The sequence below is a fragment of the Canis lupus genome, chromosome 37, assembly GCF_048164855.1.
Source record: "Canis lupus baileyi chromosome 37, mCanLup2.hap1, whole genome shotgun sequence".
In the NCBI taxonomy this organism is placed as follows: domain Eukaryota; kingdom Metazoa; phylum Chordata; class Mammalia; order Carnivora; family Canidae; genus Canis; species Canis lupus.
The window spans coordinates 2,499,229-2,517,586 of record NC_132874.1 but is presented as its reverse complement, the minus strand read 5'-3'; the positions used below and the strand labels follow the sequence as shown (position 1 = coordinate 2,517,586).

At 43.4% G+C, this 18,358-nt stretch overlaps 2 protein-coding genes and 1 long non-coding RNA gene across 10 annotated transcripts; 2 read left to right on the top strand and 1 right to left on the bottom strand.

Moving 5' to 3' along the window:
- Positions 1 to 885: 885 nt before the first annotated feature.
- Positions 886 to 6,773, bottom strand: LOC140626418 (uncharacterized). The gene is made up of 2 exons (XR_012025568.1): positions 6,646 to 6,773; positions 886 to 1,237 (listed from the first exon to the last, which is right to left on the bottom strand). It is a non-coding gene; the product is annotated as an uncharacterized lncRNA (long non-coding RNA).
- On the top strand, positions 3,543 to 4,312 carry H1-4 (H1.4 linker histone, cluster member). Its single transcript, XM_072814180.1, has one exon. It carries the CDS (start codon positions 3,596 to 3,598, stop codon positions 4,253 to 4,255), a length of 660 nt encoding a protein of 219 aa, XP_072670281.1. The 5' UTR covers positions 3,543 to 3,595; the 3' UTR covers positions 4,256 to 4,312.
- On the top strand, positions 4,688 to 15,623 carry LOC140626416 (histone H2B type 1-C/E/F/G/I). 8 transcript variants are annotated; one of them, XM_072814188.1, is made up of 3 exons: positions 4,688 to 5,532; positions 5,867 to 5,899; positions 10,922 to 11,357. In XM_072814188.1, exon 1 carries the CDS (start codon positions 5,143 to 5,145, stop codon positions 5,521 to 5,523), a length of 381 nt encoding a protein of 126 aa, XP_072670289.1. In that variant the 5' UTR covers positions 4,688 to 5,142; the 3' UTR covers positions 5,524 to 5,532; positions 5,867 to 5,899; positions 10,922 to 11,357. The 8 variants fall into 8 exon arrangements, 7 of the variants coding, with proteins under 7 accessions (XP_072670289.1, XP_072670284.1, XP_072670283.1 ...); XM_072814183.1 differs by lacking the exon at positions 10,922 to 11,357 and adding an exon at positions 6,661 to 8,085; XM_072814182.1 differs by lacking the exon at positions 10,922 to 11,357 and adding an exon at positions 6,627 to 8,085.
- The last annotated feature ends 2,735 nt before the right edge of the window (positions 15,624 to 18,358 follow it).

Sequence of the window (18,358 nt, the reverse complement as noted above, 5' to 3'; positions counted from 1 at the left end):
CTCAGGTCATGATCCCAGGGTTCCGGGATCGAGTGCTGCAGTGGGCTCCCCATGCTGAGCCTGCTTCTCTCTCTGCCTCTGTTTCTGACTCTGTGTGTGTGTGTCTCATGAATAAATAAAATCTTTAAAGAAAAAAAAAAAAAAACCTCTTCCTCAAACTGTCTTCAATAAAGTGATTGTGATAATATTAGAATAGCCAAGTCCAGAATCAAGTGCTTGGAACCCAGAATTGTGGAGTAAAGGGAACTAAGTAGAAGCCTCCCTTTCCTTTCAACTTTTCTGCAAATCATATTGCTGTTCCTCTTAGCACAATTGCTATCGTGTCCAAAATGGAAATGTTCGATGAGTACATCCCACTTTCCCTCACTGAAGGTTTTTCTTAGAGGCTTAAAAAAAGTCAATATTAGGAAATTACTTTTTTTTAGCTCATTAGAGAATACTTGAGAATATGTCATGAGTTCAAGAAGTTGCATGAGGAAGACTCCTCCCAATCTCATTGTATGGTCATGCACAGAAGAGCCACATTTCACACGGAGGGCATCACCGCACAAAGAGCTAAGTGGATAACTGAAACCATATGAATAGGGCTCTAGTGTTTGATATCTTATCCTAGATCATTAAAAAAAGAAACATTTGGCCTGTGCTACTAAATTGATTTCACAATCTCTAATGATTATTCAGATCTGCAGTCTGGAGCACACTTTCAGAACACATACTTTGGAGCCAGAGAGGTGAGAGCTGGAATCCTAGATGTACCTCACAGCCGATTCAGAAGCCCTTAGCCTGTGTAAGCCCATATCCCCCTATGTAAAATAGTGACAATATCCAAACCTAGGGATTTTTGCACTAAGTAAGAATGTAGGTAGCACAGTGTATAATAACCAGTAAACAGAAAAGGGTAGTTTTTATTAAGAATGATAAAATGGAATGAGAAGTAGAGATACTGTACTAGGTGATTCTGGGAATCCACCTTAGGTAGATGGAAACTCATGAAGCACAGAAGCCTTTGTCATCACTGTCCTTTCTCCTTCTAGAGCCCACTCTAGTGCTCAGTCAGGTGGGAATCCAGGGAAGTCAGGACTGGACTGCTGCTGGTTCCATCCTCTCAACATGGGGTCACATCCAACATGGACTTGTCTCACAGACAAGTCCAGAAATCCATAGGAACTCTCGCATGTGGGAAAACACCTTTGTCGTGTCGCTCATGTCCACTAAAAGTGGTAGTTGCCAAACTCAGCTGGGCATCAAAGGGAACAGAGGATTTCTTAAATATTCAGATTTTGAGACTCATTGGAGTTATCAATTCAGAATCATCTGGAGCAAGACTTTGGAATCTATATTTTAAATACAGGCACACATGCTCAACACACTAGGTGGTTGAGATACAGCCAGTCAAGTAGACAAATCAATAGTAAAGTAGAGCATTTTGGTGTTACTCCTATTTCATTGCAGAAGAGTATCAAATAAATATTTGCTTTAATAGTGGGAGATCCTCTACATATTCTTTGAATCCATCACTTAACTTTATTTATTTATAGGAAAACACACCATACCATAGGACACAAGCATAGGTGAGTTGAAAGATCACCTATGATTTGGAGAGTTTATGTCCCTCCAAGTCAGAAATAGGAAGGGATACATCGAATCAAGTTAGACATTTAAGAGAAAACTTCAATGAGTTGTGTAAAATTCAGCCATTTACAGGAGATATTGTCATTGAAAATGAGTATAACACACTGTTCTGGGACTGAGTCCCTGTGAATCAGTTTCCCTAGTTATTACAACTGGTCTGTTTTGGAACCTTATCCTCTCCCTTTTTGTTTTAATATATACCAAAGGGCATATTTTTGACTAACACACACTAATTACATTGAAATGTTTATACATTAAGGCTTTAAATAATGATAATATAAATGTAATAATTTACAAGACCTTTATATCAGCATTAATTTAAATAACACTAATTTGAAACATTTAATTAATGCTGTATCAAAGATATGTATCCTTTTTTACTTCAGTAGCAGGATCTGTTGTGTGTGGAGAAGATTTGCGGCAACAAAACTAAAAATTAATGTGATGTCCAGGGCTGTGTTACAACCAGCTGCACCCAAGGGATAGTGTCACATCACTTTATAGCACTGGCCAAAATTGTACTTTGTCTCTCACGGCTCGCAAATTTTTAAAGACAATTCCATCCAGACCATTTTCTAGGAATAATTCCTTTAATTAGGTGTCCATTGCCAATGTGTACTCTTTGCTGATTGGGCAGCTAACTAAATAAATCATCTTTCAGAGATCTTGCAAAGGAGTCCTCAGAGGGTAATGACTTAACTTGCATCATCCCTCAAAGATCTGTCTCTGAGATGGGAATCTAAACTTCTAATTCAATCCTACATGTAACTTGTTTTCTTTGTTATGGAACTCTGGGAAGCACAGAGTTACGATCTTCATGACTAAAGCCATATTTGGTGTGTGGACTAGCCATTCATCAACTATTAAGTAATAACAGGGTCTGCGTTTCTCTAATAATGAGGAGTAAATATCTTATAATTTACACTTCTCATTTCTTTCTCCTTATGATCAAGACTTATATTTCAGTCCTAACTCGTTTATTAGTTTAATCCTGAGGAATGTGCCAAAAGAACTCAACAACACTGCAAATACTTCAAAGTCCCCCTCCATTTCCCGTGATTTTAGGGACATCGTCTCTGGGTCATGTGAAAAATAATCCTTTTCCATCTGTATACCCTGTGTTTTGGGATCCCCTTACCCTCTCAAATATCCTGAATTCAAGGTATCTAAACTCATGGAGCAGTTGTCCAGGGAAAAGAGAAGCAACAGCCCCGCCCCCAACCATTGGGAGCAGAAAGGAAAAGAATTATCCTAAAGAATTATTTTAAAACCCAGGTGCAGCAGATAGAAATAAAACCATGACTGCATAGATTGATGTACCAAGGGTTCAAAATCTAACCCCAAATGGGTAGCAATTTGTTTGGCATTAAACTAAACCAGGTTGATGAACTCAAATGCCCTCGGCTCAATAGGCAGGACTCTCCTAGGAGCCTGTGTTACTTCCCTCACTTAAGCGCAGATTTATAATAAAAATCTTAGTGCCAGTGGCATAGTTTTTGGACATATAAGAAGCTAACCACTTGGAGAATCCTATTTGAGAGGTCAGAAAACTCCACAGTTAAAGATCGGTTTATAATTTACGAAGAAAATAGAAAGTTTTGTTGCTCTGAGTTGAAATTTGAAGAGCACGGCGGGAAATATGGCAAGTTTTTGGCATAAAGCGTGGTGCTTTCTTCATCATTTGAGACCAGCGTGAAGCCCGAGGCTTCGGGGATCATTTTCGGAGAAAAACCGGTCGATTCGATGCAGAGAATTTTGATATTTTTGGCATTTTTTGAGGTGTAACAAACACAACTCCGGATCCGAGAGGACACTCTGAGGCTGCCAGCGAGGCGGGCTGGACAGCGCACCAATCACGGCGCAGCTCCGCCCTATATAAACGGGAGGGCGCAGCGGCGCGGCCCGAGTCCCGGCCAGTGCCTCCGCTTCCGGCTCGAGTTCTCTCCCCGCGCCCGCTTTCGACATGTCTGAAACCGCGCCCGCCGCGCCCGCCGCCCCGGCCCCCGCGGAGAAGACGCCGGTGAAGAAGAAGGCCCGCAAGTCCGCCGGCGCAGCCAAGCGCAAGGCGTCCGGGCCCCCGGTGTCCGAGCTCATCACCAAGGCCGTGGCCGCGTCCAAGGAGCGCAGCGGCGTGTCCCTGGCCGCGCTCAAGAAGGCGCTGGCGGCCGCCGGCTACGACGTGGAGAAGAACAACAGCCGCATCAAGCTGGGCCTCAAGAGCCTGGTGAGCAAGGGGACCCTGGTGCAGACCAAGGGCACCGGCGCCTCGGGCTCCTTCAAGCTCAACAAGAAGGCGGCCTCCGGGGAGGCCAAGCCCAAGGCCAAGAAGGCGGGCGCGGCCAAGCCCAAGCGGGCGGCGGGGACGGCCAAGAAGCCCAAGAAGGCGGGGGGGGCCGGCACCCCCAAGAAGAGCGCTAAGAAGACCCCCAAGAAGGCGAAGAAGCCCGCCGCAGCCGCAGGAGCCAAAAAGGCCAAAAGCCCCAAGAAGGCGAAGGCGGCCAAGCCCAAGAAGGCGCCTAAGAGCCCTGCGAAGGCCAAAGCTGTGAAACCCAAGGCGGCCAAGCCAAAGACCGCCAAGCCCAAGGCAGCCAAGCCAAAGAAGGCAGCCGCTAAGAAGAAATAAGTTTCTTCGGCCAACTACTTAGCTCCATACAACCCAAAGGCTCTTTTCAGAGCCACCCCCAGACCTCAGTAAAAGAGCTGTTGCACTGTGCGTGCGCAGGGGGCGTGACGGGAAGGACGCCGCGACAGCGAATGGGCGGGACTTGGGCGAAAGGACGGGATTCTCGTAGCGACGCCAGTCACGCACACAATCCTTTAGCAACTTTCAGGTTCCGGGGTTTAATGGTGCATAAAACTGAGCAGACAATGCGGTCTCCCCAATCATCCTCTGCCTCCTAAAAATGGGGACACTGCTACGGGGCGATGGGAACAAATTGGAGGGACCCTTTTTTTTCTAATTTTTTACAAACTAGCAACACCACATTCCCTTAAAGACTAACAATTACGCACGTCCTGCTATTCTAAGTCGATTAGGCTAGCTGGCAAGGAATATAATGTACTTGTGAGTATAATTACACTTGCTCAGAACTCCGCATCTAGGACGTCCGCATGGCCACCAGGTGTCCCCCGTGCAAGCCTCAGACTCAACGCAGGAAACTCTACTAGCCAGCAGAGAGCAATCTATATCAAAATTCCCAAAGCTAACCTATTAGCAAAACTTCACTAGCTCTCACTGAAACAAGCGCAATTGCTTTAGAGGCTTATTTATAGTAGCTTTCGGCACCCTACTCTGAACCTTCTGATTGGAAGGAAGCAAAGAAACGAGGCAGCCAATGACAAGCTAGATTTGCAAGTATCTTTTACAATTCGCATTTGTGACGACACAGTAAAATTAATCCAATCACAAGCGAAATGTGACTAACCACATTTGAATACCGCATCTATAAATAAACGAGGCTTTGGGACTTTACCCAAGTTTTAGGTACAGTGTTCTAACTAAACGCTACGATGCCAGAACCCGCCAAGTCCGCGCCGGCCCCGAAGAAGGGCTCCAAGAAGGCGGTGACCAAGGCGCAGAAGAAGGACGGCAAGAAGCGCAAGCGCAGCCGCAAGGAGAGCTACTCGGTGTACGTGTACAAGGTGCTGAAGCAGGTGCACCCCGACACGGGCATCTCGTCCAAGGCCATGGGCATCATGAACTCGTTCGTCAACGACATCTTCGAGCGCATCGCGGGCGAGGCGTCGCGCCTGGCGCATTACAACAAGCGCTCGACCATCACGTCCAGGGAGATCCAGACGGCCGTGCGCCTGCTGCTGCCCGGGGAGCTGGCCAAGCACGCCGTGTCCGAGGGCACCAAGGCCGTCACCAAGTACACCAGCTCCAAGTAAACGTGCCAAGTAAGCGTCTCCTTCCCAACCCCAAAGGCTCTTTTCAGAGCCACGCATGCTTTCAACAAATGAGCTATAATGCTTTCTAAAAACTATTCTCAAATGCACCCTAATCAAGTTTACTCTAAGATCGATACATCGCTACGACTCTATAATTTTCTCTTAGGATTGCGTAGCAAGGATGCCACATTTCCCGGTCGATAACCATACCCATCATAAATTGAGCGCTCGCTATGCCCAAAACCGGTTCTGTACAACCATTATTCCTTAGTTTCACAACACTAAACCTCAATTTTAAATGAAAATGCCATTTCAAGTGTACAGCTCTCCTTCCTGTGCGCAGGCTCCAAATTCATCGTGACATTCAAGGACTTGGGTAAGAACGGTTTCCCCAGAGCACAAAGCATGCTGTAAAAACTTTGTTTTGCTCAGAGCTTTTCTTTTCCTTTCCAGCATATAGATATGCAATAATGAAAACAAGCTTAAGACAACATGAGTTTTCATGGAAATCTTACACAGGCTTTTCTGGCTTGCTAGCTTTGCAATAGCGCCCATTTCTGCTGGTGGGGGAGGTAGGGTGGGGATCAGAGAGGAGGAGTCTGTGCTGTATCCTAAAGGCGCAGACAGACAGGAAAGGGAACCTGTCCTGACTTGGAAGGGCTTTCAAATCCTGTCAGCTACTATAGCTTCTCTCCTACAAAGTCCTATTGCATTGCCGGTCTTCTTCCAGCATCCTTAGCTGGGAAGACCCCAGGGTCACAAGAGAGAAGCCCACTACTCAATCCCATAAAGTGTCTGACTGGAGAGGCAAAAGTTACCCCAGGACTGAGGCCCCCTTTCCTCCCCTGGCCCCTTGCCCCGTGTCCCTGAGAGGCGAGGACTGAGAGGAGGTAGAAAGGGAAAGAAAGCCCTTCCCGGGAGGATGTGGCTTCTGCTGCACAAGGTCAGATGGCATAAAGGGTTTCTGCTGCTGCTGGGAATGGATTATTGTGGGGAAAAGAAATCTGGGGGAAAAAGCTGGGATGCTGGGAGGAACTGGCCAGGGGGTAAGCAGTCAACAGTTGAGAGTTCCCCCAAGAAAACGGATGAGATTATCTTTCCAGGTGTAGCTGACACACTCACCGGTTCCATCCTCAGGGTAGAAGGATGAACTAGAAATGAGCACACGACCAGACAGCACATGGGCACCCCCACACACCCACTCGCCCAGAAGATGGCAACAGTGTGTGCTCACCCTCCGTGCTGAGCAAGGTAGATTGTGCCACCCACAATTCCGACCACCACTCACTTGCTTCTGGCACTGACATCACAGGGATTCGGAACACCCAGGCTGAGGATTAACTCTGAGATCTCCCAAGCTGTCTTTGTACCCCTGAGCACCCGCTCAAGGCAAATACAAATCCTCTCTGAAGGAATAAGCTTCATTTTTGGTCTCAGCAAATCCTCCACACATAAGATAGCAAAGAAAATGAAAGAGCAGCTTCACAACCAAAATCAACACAGGATTCAACAAGACAATGTAACCAACAAGAAGAGAAGCACACAGTGGAAACAAAAGGAGTAAAAAGAAAATGAACAGATACAAACTTCAAGTTGCTAACTTGAATATCTTTAAAAAGGAAAAGGAAAACACTAAGTGAAATATGCTGAGGGATTAAGAATACAAAGAATTTTCCAAAAAGAGTCGAAAGAACCAAATACGACTTCCAGAAATGAAGGTGTGGATATACACGTTAATATACATTAATCATATGAAAATTAAAATTAAAGGCTTGCTAAACGGACCAAAAAAATCAATAGGCTCCAGATGAAGAATTTTCATGCATTCTGTAAGCAGACCTTATTTATCCAAAATGCAGGGAGAGAAATGTAAAAGTGAGTTTAAGAGATCTGGAATTAGTAGTAAAATTGTCTGCCATGTATCTAATCATGGCACCACAAGACAACCAGAGAGATTGATGCTGGTGTGAGCTTCCAATGATCATGGCTGAGAATTTTTCAGAGTTAATGGATTACTCATGTAACTCAAAATCAATAAAATAGGGTAAAACTCATACACCAAAACGGAGGTCACTCTGTCACACTGTGAACCAAACCCCATAAATTCTCCCAACAAACGTAAAGCTAGTTTTCTAATCTGTTCTGCTAGATGGCAATAGACTGAAGCACTGTTATAAATTCCTGAGAGTGGGAGGATAATTGGCAAATAGATTATTTACATGCACTTGATATCTATCTGATTACCAAATTTTGCAAAACCTAATCAATATGTGATGATTTAATGGACTGTTACATATAGTACTATCATTAGCAGACCAGAAACTTTGGTATTTTTTCCAATAACTATTTCTGTAACTATTTTTATCATGGTATTGTGTTAGTTAATGTCACACGCTATATGCCATGTTAAGGCATCACCGTCATTTTCTTCCTTTTCACTAAAGTGGCTTTAGTAGTTCCTGACTTGTTAAAAACCTGTTTGCTTGCATGCATGGATATGTATATAATCTGTGTGTGTTGGTTAGTTTCCTTCTAAATATATTTTTAAAGGTTTATTATGAATGATGTGTGAATTTTCGGTATTTGATGAAATCAAGGGCTTTTCCTCCTCTAGCCTGCTACAATAAATTATGAGTAGATCCCCTAATGCTACCCTATACTGGTATTCCAAGGCCAAATCTTCTTTGGTCATTTTCTATTAGTATCTTAAATACTGGCTGCGCACATTTTAGATTTCCGGGGGATTTTTCCTCCTCTCTACACACAAAAAATCATTCTGTGATTTTCCCTTTTCGGTTAACCTGTATCAGATTTGGTCAATAAGACTATGGTAACTTTGAACGCTTAATTGTGAGCCTCTCCTCCATCTGCTGCTAGGTAACAAACTACCCCAAAACTCAACAGCTTAAATCAATGAAATTTATTATTTATTTTTTGTGGGGGGGCGGGGAGGGATCAGGAACCTAGAAGTGATTTCCTGGGAGGTTCTGGCCAGGATCTCTCATGAGGCTGAAGTCAAGATGCAAACACGCACAGCAGTCACCTGAAGCTTAACTGTGGGTTCCCTTCCAAGGTGGCTCACTCCCATGCCACCCAAGTTCCTGTGGGCTCTCAGCTGGAGGACCTCCAATTCTAGCCACATAGACCTGTCAGGACGGCTAACTGGCTCTCTTCCACAAAGACAAATCATAGAGAGAAGGGAGGAGGAATTTGTCACAGAGTCTCTATGACCTAGTTCCAAATGTCACACGCTGTCACTTCTACCACTTTCTATTAATTAGAAACAAGTCACTTAAAAAATGGCGTATACCCAGAAGGGCAACTAGGCTCTACCTTTCAAGGGAAGGATAGCACATTTGTGAACATACTGCGAAACCAACACATCGTCTTCTTTATGCTTTAAATACTTGATTGTATAAAAGTATTTCTGCTTTAGACAGTAGACAGAAGTCAACTGTATAATCACTTGGACCTAATACTTTTCTAAGTGGTAGCTCTTTAAGAATTCCAGGAAATTGGGGGCATCTGGATTGCTCAGTTAAGCGACTGCCTTCAGCTCAGGTCATGATCCCAGGGTCCTGGGATGGAGCCCTGCATTGGGCTGCCTGCTCAGTGGGGGAGTCTGCTTCTCCCTCGGCCACTTCCCACTGCTGGTGCTCTCTCTGTCTCTGGTAAATAAATAAGTAAAATCTTAAAAAAAAAAAAAAAAAAAGGATTCCAGGAAATTAGACCATATATGACCACTATCCATAAACACAAAATCCAATGAAACTCCCACATGATGCCCAGGTCGACTTTTCCCTAAGATTGTAAGGGACCAAACAGTGTCTCTGCATTACATATAGCAGCTACTTGCAGGTACTTAGAGAAAATATTGAATGAATTCATCTAAAAACTCCTAAACAGCCATCTGTACAACAAGACTCTGGTTCATGAGGGTTATAAGAATGTCCAACAAAACTAATGGGTGTGGAGAAAACAAGTTAAAAGAGAAAACAAAATAAAAAGATAAAACCCCAGAAAATACTTTAACTTATGAAAATATAAGAAATTAACAATCTGGAAGGACCAATTAATAAATTTTGCAATTGGACAAGTTAAAGCTACATTAATAGACTTCAAAGGCAAAATTTGAGTTAATGATTGAGTCAGACTTAAAAATGACCTACAATGCTTCAAGTGTAAAGTAACAGATTAGGAGGTAGCAGAGGGACATGAAAGAAGAAACTAAAAGCATAGTTTAGTCGTGAAGGCTTATAAGGAGACCCTTGACATGTGTCAAAATTCCCTACTAAATTGTACCATGGCAATCATTCCAAGTATTTCTTATAAATCCAGAGATAGTCATGGAAGATCTTTGGGCACTAGAGATACAAAGAGAGATGAGGTTGTTCTTGTCCTTCTGGAGCGCTCAGGTTTGTAGGCGATCAAGGAAACCCACAGCTCATTGCTTGCTTCTTATTTATTTATTTTAATAATCATTTACTCACACCTAAAATGTTTATCACTCTTTAGAAATCTGATGGCCGGTTTATGGCAACTACAGAACTCATTAATTGATGCAAAATATTCATCCAAATATTTTAGTCATATTTAGAATAGAGTAATACTAATATCTTTGTGCTATAGTCCGAAGTCAAGGTATAGTCCCATAAGATTGCCCTCATGTCTGACATCAGCTGCAAACTTGATGGGTTTACCAAAACCATCCTCAGATTTAGTTATTCTTTAGATGATTCACAGAATTCACTAAAAGTTATTATACTCAAAGTTGGGGATTATTATAACAAAAGAATAGGTTAAGCCAAAGTAAGAAGCAGAAGAGCAGGGTCTCTGAGGGTTCCTAACTCGGAGCTTCTGTAGTCCTTGCCCTTTGGGGGAATAGGGAGAGTTACTGCCTCCCTGCAACACAACAATATTTTAACAACACAATACACATTGCCAACCAAGGGGCTTCATCACATACACATGGTTTACTGTCCACGTGGCTGATCTCTTACTCTGCAGTCCCTCTGGAGGTAGTCCAGACACCACACGGCCCAAAGCCCCCAACATAAAGGACATTATGTACAGTGTCCTGAACAGCCCAAGGCCTCTTTGTAAACAAAGGTATTCTTATCCTGCAGGACATTCCAAGGGCCTACACATCACCTCTCAGCAAAGGGCAAAGGCCACACCTCCCTTCGCTTAATATTAGCTCTTTACTATGCACATCGTCTTAAGAAAAACTATGTTTTTACAGTTTTGATCAGATATCTGTCATTGACCAGAACTTGAATTCTCCAACTATTTGCCTTTTGATGGTTCTGTCAAATAGTTTGGATTATTCAGGTCGAGTGTGAACTCAAAAGTTATAAGGAGATTTCTTACTGAAGGCTATTTTTTGTACTTTGTTCAGATGAACAACTTCAGCTGTCTCCCGCCTGATTTATACTCCCAGTGGTCCTCCAAGCCCTGGCGCTGGAAGGAAGACTGAGGAGCGGTGGAGATCACCCAGGGGATGCCCACAGTTCTCAAGTTTCGTTTTGGTGTCGTGGACATGCAGTGCTGCACAGAACAGAAGGCTCCCTTTGCTTTACATGAACAGCAGCATTTGAATGGCTTTTCCTTCCATAACCATGACCTTTGCTACCATGGATAGGGACTGGGAATTGTGGAAGAAGTGAAGGACTAAAGTTTTAGAATTTTGTCTAAAAGTTTAACCATGAAGGTTAGGCTGTATTTCATAGTACAATACAATAACAAGTATCACAGCCAAATTACGACGATTTTTTAAGGAGAAACCTGGAGCATAGGGAAAGAAGGTGAGAGATATTGAGAGGGACTCAGAAAAAGAATGGAAGCAGCAAATGGCTAAAGAGCCTGAAGACCGAAGAGAAGCCACAGAGCACACTAGCCAGAGAGAGCAGAAAGGGAAAAGAGGGAGATGAGGGGATAGACCTTGTCATCTTTTGGGCACTTCACCTGGGCATAGCACCTGTTACATATTGAAATACTCCCCACGTTTCGTGGGTCTTGGGGCGAGTGGATGGGTTACAATGTTACCATGTCTGGGAGGTACTCTCTGACCTGCAAAAGTAAAATGGCACCCTTCTATCTCCTTCATAACTTGCTCTGTTTATTCTTCTTCATTACACTTAGCACTAACTGACATGAATCTGTGTATTATTTGTTTCCTCGTCCCATTCTCCAGACTGTAAGCTCCACTGGGTTGGGTTAGGTTTCTTTTTGCAGCTGACCTCCAAATGCCCAAAGCTGTTCTGCCCATACAGTAGGCTGTCAATGCACATCAATCTATAACAATAAGGAGAGAGGCCAGAGCTGAGTGAGTTATTGCAATGGTCCCATTGATTTAGTGACTCAGCGTTTTGATACTTATTTCCACATCTGTACAACAACAATAATAATTCTAGGAAGTAGTGTACTTTGAAGGATTAAATGAGCTATGTCATGTAAAGGTTTAACAACACTGATGGACATTTAGTAAGCAACAATCGCTAGCAAATCCATTTTCTTTAGTCACTGAATTAAAAGGACAATCGGAGTAGCCAATTCTTGTCAGAAGAAAAACTAACAAGAAAACAGGAGCCAGGGATCCCTGGGTGGCGCAGCGGTTTGGCGCCTGCCTTTGGCCCAGGGCGTGATCCTGGAGACCCGGGATCGAATCCCACATCAGGCTCCCGGTGCATGGAGCCTGCTTCTCCCTCTGCCTGTGTCTCTGCCTCTCACTCTCTCTCTCTCTCTCTCTTTCTGTGACTATCATAAATAAATAAAAAAAAAAAAAAACAGGAGCCTTTGGACGACTAGAATCCCACCTCAAGGACTATATTTGGGGGATTTGGAAGAAAGATAATATTATTCAAGAATATCTCGACTAAGCATGGTTTGACTCATTAACTGTTTGCGCTAACAATGACTAAAACATAAACGTAACACGGGAGTAAAGATATCTCATAGCACATTATACAAACACATTAAAAGAACTCTCTTCCTTGTATAACAAATATTAATACTGATGGCAATGGGACTGAAGAAGAACCCTTTTTTCTTCTTCTGACATAGGAGAGGTATGAATGCAAACAAGAAATGAATGCAAACCGTAACTGAAAATGTGGATGACCTCATGGAATTTATGAAGTATGAAAGTCTGATCTGCCTGAGAATAATTAGTGTGTATCTCCCGCTCACATCTAACCTGTCCTGGTTTGCTGTACACTGGTTCATTAGAGCGAGAGCATTACCTCAGTAAGAGCCTACATCAGGTGTCTTAGCATTTTCATTGTAGTTTTTGCTCTAATTATAAAAGCAGAATTTACTTCTGTTACAGGCCCAGTGACTGGGAATTCATTATTTACCACGGACTACCTTTGCTGGGAAGTCTAAATGAGTGCAAAACGTCTGTAAATGAAAAGGGAGGACTCATAAAATCTGGAGAAATGGAATTCTGCATTGATTGTAGATAACAATCCTTCGAGATCTCGCCTTTCCAGACATACAATTTGTTTTTCACTTTATGGCCTGGCATGGATGTCTGAGTGGGTAAGACCTAAGCACTGGTTTGGCTTTGGTGACGATCTTGAAGGTCAACAGCTTGGTTCAGCTCAGCTGACATTTGAGGGGTCACCTCCAGCATCTGAATTAAGGGAATCACAATACTTGGAAGCAGTCTCAAACTTCAGCGTGCACCAAAATCACCTGCACTGTTTTTGTAAAACAGATGGCTGGGCCCACCTCACAGATCCTGATTCCCTGGATCTCTAGCAGGATCCCATTATTTGCATTTCCATGTTATCCAAGTGCTGCTGCGATGCTCCGGGTGCAGGACTCACACCACAGACCTGTGCTTTCAACCAGAAGAGGGGATTTCCTCGCAATACTGATACGAAACAGCCACACAACAATCACACTCCCCTTTCAACGGGAACTGGAAAGTCCTAAGAAGTGGCAGCGGCCGTCCTCCGCCCCCCGCGTCCACTGGGGAGTGGAAATGACCCCCAGGCCCGACAAGCCCCGCCCCCACGTCCCCGGGCTCCTAGCCACGCCCCCACGCCGGCTCCCTCAGCGGCCCCTCCTTCCACGCCGTCCACGCTGCCCTCTCATTGGTCCGCTTCCGCGCACACGGCCCGCCCAGTGCCCCAAGGAGCCTCCAGTTCCGCGTGCGCCACGCTACGTTCTTCCGGGTCTCCCCCTCCCCCGCCCCCGTGGGGTCGCGCGTCGCCTCCGCCTTGGCGGTTTCCCGCAGCGCCCCCTGCTGGAGCCGGCCTCGCACAGCTGCCTCTGGACCTTCGCAGCAACGCTGGGCGGTGCGCAGAGAAGGACGCAGAGCCGAGCAGTGTGCAGCCTGAGCAGCGGGACCGCGGTGTCCCTCGGTGGCCTCCTGTGCGGCTGCGTGAGCTGGCCCTGCTCCTCGTCTGCAGTGGCCGAGGGACCCTCACGGAGCATGCGCAGGGCAGCTGGCTTTCACAGCCCCAAGGACTGTCCCAAATTTATAGGACCCTTCCTGCAAATATTCGAGTATTAGTTTCTTTCATGATAGTCATTCTCATCCATGTATCTAGAACTGCTTTTACTTGGCAAGCATGTGAGAAGATTTTTTTTCTTTTCTATCTTAGAAAAGTCCTTTCTATTACAGTTTAGCTAAATGATGATGAGTTCAGTATATGTGAAACTGTTTTTAGGGGTATCTATTGTTATTTTTCTGAAGCCAGAGTTGAAGTTTGAAATTATTAAATGTATACCTTGTAATAAATCAGATATTTGTATGCGTTAGGTGCAGAAATCACAGATGAAGTATGTTCATTGTTTGTTCAGTCTTCTATAACCGTAAGCGTTTTCCTTGGTTATAAGAGATTCCAAGAGTACCATGCTGAAAACTGGCCTACAGTTAAAAACATGAAGTTCTAATTCTGGCAGTTCCCGCCATACATAGTGGCTGTGTGGTCAGGTGCATCAAGACCCTGAATGTTGCATCTTACCAAGGGATTTTTATTTTGTCATTAGGGAGTATAGTTCCTTCTCATGACCGGAAGTTCTATGTCATTAGTTTTAAAAATGGGCCTTGTTTTGAATGTCCCTTGCTTCTTACCTACATCATTGCATTTTTACTTCGTTAAACTTTAAGTATAATTTCAATATCTGAAATTATTTGTCTGAGGGACAGGAGGTGATCTCTTTATTTGGAGCCTAACTTGTCACAGTGTGGTTTCTTCCAACATTAGGTCACATTAATTTGCGTTTATATTTGTACACCCCAGACTGCTCGGAGAGGACTTGGTGTTTAACATGCGCTCACCAAATAATACGTGAATACTTAGATAGATGATCGATAGATAAATAGGTAGGTAGGTGGATGGATGGATAGATAGATGGATGGATGGATAGATAGGTAGGTAGATAGATGATAGATACATAGATGATAGATAGATAGATAGATAGATAGATAGATAGATAGATAGATAGATAGTAAATAATGCATACCTACCTAGACAACTTGGGTTAAAGATGCTTCCTTCCTGGAAAAGGTTTAAGTTTGAGTCCCTGAGACACTAGAGGGCGCCCACCACTCCTTAATTTCAGGTAACTTCCTCTGAAAGTCTAGACTCTAGGCCTTTGGAGAAATCCTTATGGTAAAATTCCTCTGCCTTTCTCCACAGTGCCACTTCTGAGACAAACAGGTTTCCTTCTTAGAAATCTTTGATAGATATTGTTTCCTCAAGCCCAAGCTTTCTCAAGAGCCGTGGCCCCATGCTAGCTGTCTCCAGTTCAGTTGAAAAGCCTAGAATCCTCTTTTTCCGAAGAGGCTGGCATTAATTGACAAAGTGCAGAATCTGATCATGGTATTTGCCCCCAGGGAACCCAATCAGCTGTGTTTATGAGGCTTCAGCTCCTAGATGTGTATTGTTCTTGGAGATTTGGGGAGTTTTCCTTGGTTTCTTCTTCTCTGGGCCATGATGTGTTACAGTGTTTTTGCAGTTTATCTAGTCCTTAGCTATTTTGCTTCAGGGTGGCTTTCCAGAATATTTTCTTGTCCACACTGGAACCAAAAGTCCTTACAGTGTACCTCTCTATCGAATACTTTGAGCCTTCAAATTTGTTTAATATTATTATTGCTGTACTTGCTGTCTCTTGGTAACATTTTCCAGGCATATTTTCCCCCATCCTTATTTTTTCTTTATTAGTATTTTACAAATCCATGCATGATTTGTTTTCAGACTCAAGAGGAGCACGTTTTTATGCATTTTGTATCATACATACTTTCTTGGTTTATAGAAAAATATAAGCAGCATAAAAAGATAAAATATTGTGCACATTCCAGAACTCTAATGTTGGGGAGGAAGAATTTCTCTGCAATTCAAGGTCCTTTTAGCTGGACTAAGAATCAATTTGATATGGGAAGATGAAGACTTGAAAATCAAATTTAATACTGTCTGTATGGGGAAGCCACATAGATATGGGAATTTCAAAGACAGGCAAAATAAGGTATATTTGTTGTTCTGAACGAAGGAGACAGGGCAGGGGTCTGGGACTTCATAGAGAGGGAAGGTAATTCACAGAGGGATAAGAAGAGCAGATGTTTGGGAATTAGATGTTTGCCCTACCGTACAAATGGGTCACTCAGAGGAATGCCTGGGTGGCTCAGTGGTTGAGCGTCGGCCTTCAGCTCAGATCCTGATCTCAGGGTCCTGGGATCAAGTCCTTCATCAGTCTCCCCAGAGGGAGCCTGCTTCTGCCTATGTCTCTGCCTCTCTCTCTCTCTCTCTCTCTCTCTGTGTCTCTCGTGAATAAATAAATAATCTTTTAAAAAATGAAAAATGAGTCACTCAGATAAAATTTATCTCTGTTAATAACTCTTTTTCTAGGAAAGACCACCAATTTAGAATCTTCTGTTTGGTTAAGAGAGGGACAAAAGTTCTCCTGAGACTGTGGGGTATCAAGTGCCTTTAACTCAAAATAATCGACATGCCAAAGTGGCACATTTGGAGTGGAATGGTCGTGACTGTTCTTCAGTTTCCCCATCTAAAAATTCGTTGGGAGTTTTACATATTAAAAGTTGAGCTGGTAGGTTGTTTCATCTCATTGATCTAGTCTCCTAGTCCTGACAATGGGGCAGTTTAGTCAAACTCATTTCAGGAGGCAGTGATCCAGTTGTATTCTCCACTTTAGGCCTAATCAGGCACTAAATAAGAGAAATTTCTATGGAAACAAAAGAGAAGCAATGGTTAATGTTTGGATCAAATGTTAACCCAGTTTTTTTGTTTTATTTTTCTTAATTTATGATGGACATACAGAGAGAGAGAGAGAAAGAGAGAGGTAGAGACACAGGAGGAGGGAGAAGCAGGCTCCATGCCAGGAGCCAGACACAGGACTCGATCCTGGGACTCCAGGATCGTGCCCTGGGCCAAAGGCAAGCGCTAAGCTGCTGAGCCACCCAGGGTTCCCCTTAACCCAGTTTTTGAGTCTCAGGATAGCCAGTTGAGAAAACTTCTGAAGTCAAACGTGAAGCATCTTCAATTAGAATGAGGTCACGTATTGGCAATCTGACGGATCTTCCTAGATTACACTTCAGATGTCTCTGGGGATCTCTTGAGTGGCCCATAGAGCAACAGGACAAAGACTGTCTATGCATGAGCTATTATGGCACTTTCTTCACATCAAGTCATTTATACTTAGTTTGCCAGGGCTCCAGGAGAAAGGGAAGTCTTAGATCTCAAAGGATTTGAAGTCAGAGAGATGGGAGAAGAATCAAAAGGTTAGTTTGGAGACTTGAAGCCACGCATTGGAGGACACTAAGAAGAAATTACGATCTAGTTCAGTTTGTAATGGATAGTATTGAAATAGTGTATCTACAAAGATATGTTATTGAAACATATTTTCTCTCTATACTCCCCCCATTTTTACCAAAGATAGCCACATTAACAGTATTTTGTTTCCAAAATGAGTCTAGTATCAGAAAAATCTTGGCCTGATTATTTATATAAGTGCAGCAAGAACAGTGGTTAACCCTATAGACTTTTTAAAATCTGTAATGCTGGAGGTTTCACAAAGACTCTCCGGATCAAACCTTTTTTTAAATAATTTTTTAGATTTTTAAAATTTAAATTCAGTTAATTAACATATATTATTACTGGTTTCAGGAGTAGTGGTCAGTATTTTATCAATGGCATATAACACCCAGTGCCCATTACATCACGTGTCTTCCCTTTTTTTAAGATTTTATTTATTTGAGAGAGAGAGAGAGAGGAGGGAGAGAGTACAAGGATGAGCAGGGGGAGGGGTAGAGGACCAAGCAGACCCCCTGCTGAGCAGGGAGCCTGGGATCACCACCTGAGCCAAAGGGAAACACTTACCCAACTGAACCACCTAGATGCTCCAATCATATGCCCTCCTTAATGGCCATCACCAAGTTACCCCGTCCCCTCACACCCCTTCCCTCCAGCAACCCTCCGTTTGTTTCCTATGATTAAGTCTCTTACAGTTTGTCTCCCTCCCTGATTTCATCTTATTTTTTTCCCTCTGTTCCACTATGACCCTCTGTTTTGATTCTTAAATTCCACAATGAGTGAGGTTATATGATATTTGTCTTTCTCTGATTGACTCATTTCACTTAGCATAATACCCTCACTTCCATCCATGTCGTTGCAAATGGCCCGATTTCATTTTTCAAAGGCTGAGTAATATTCCATTGGAATATTCCATAATATTCCACATCTTCTTTTTCTGTTCATCTGTTGATGGACATCTGGGCTCTTTCCATAATTTGGTTATTGTGGACATTGCTGCTATAAGCATTGGGGTACAGGTGCCCCTTCGGATTACTACATTTCTATCTTTGGAG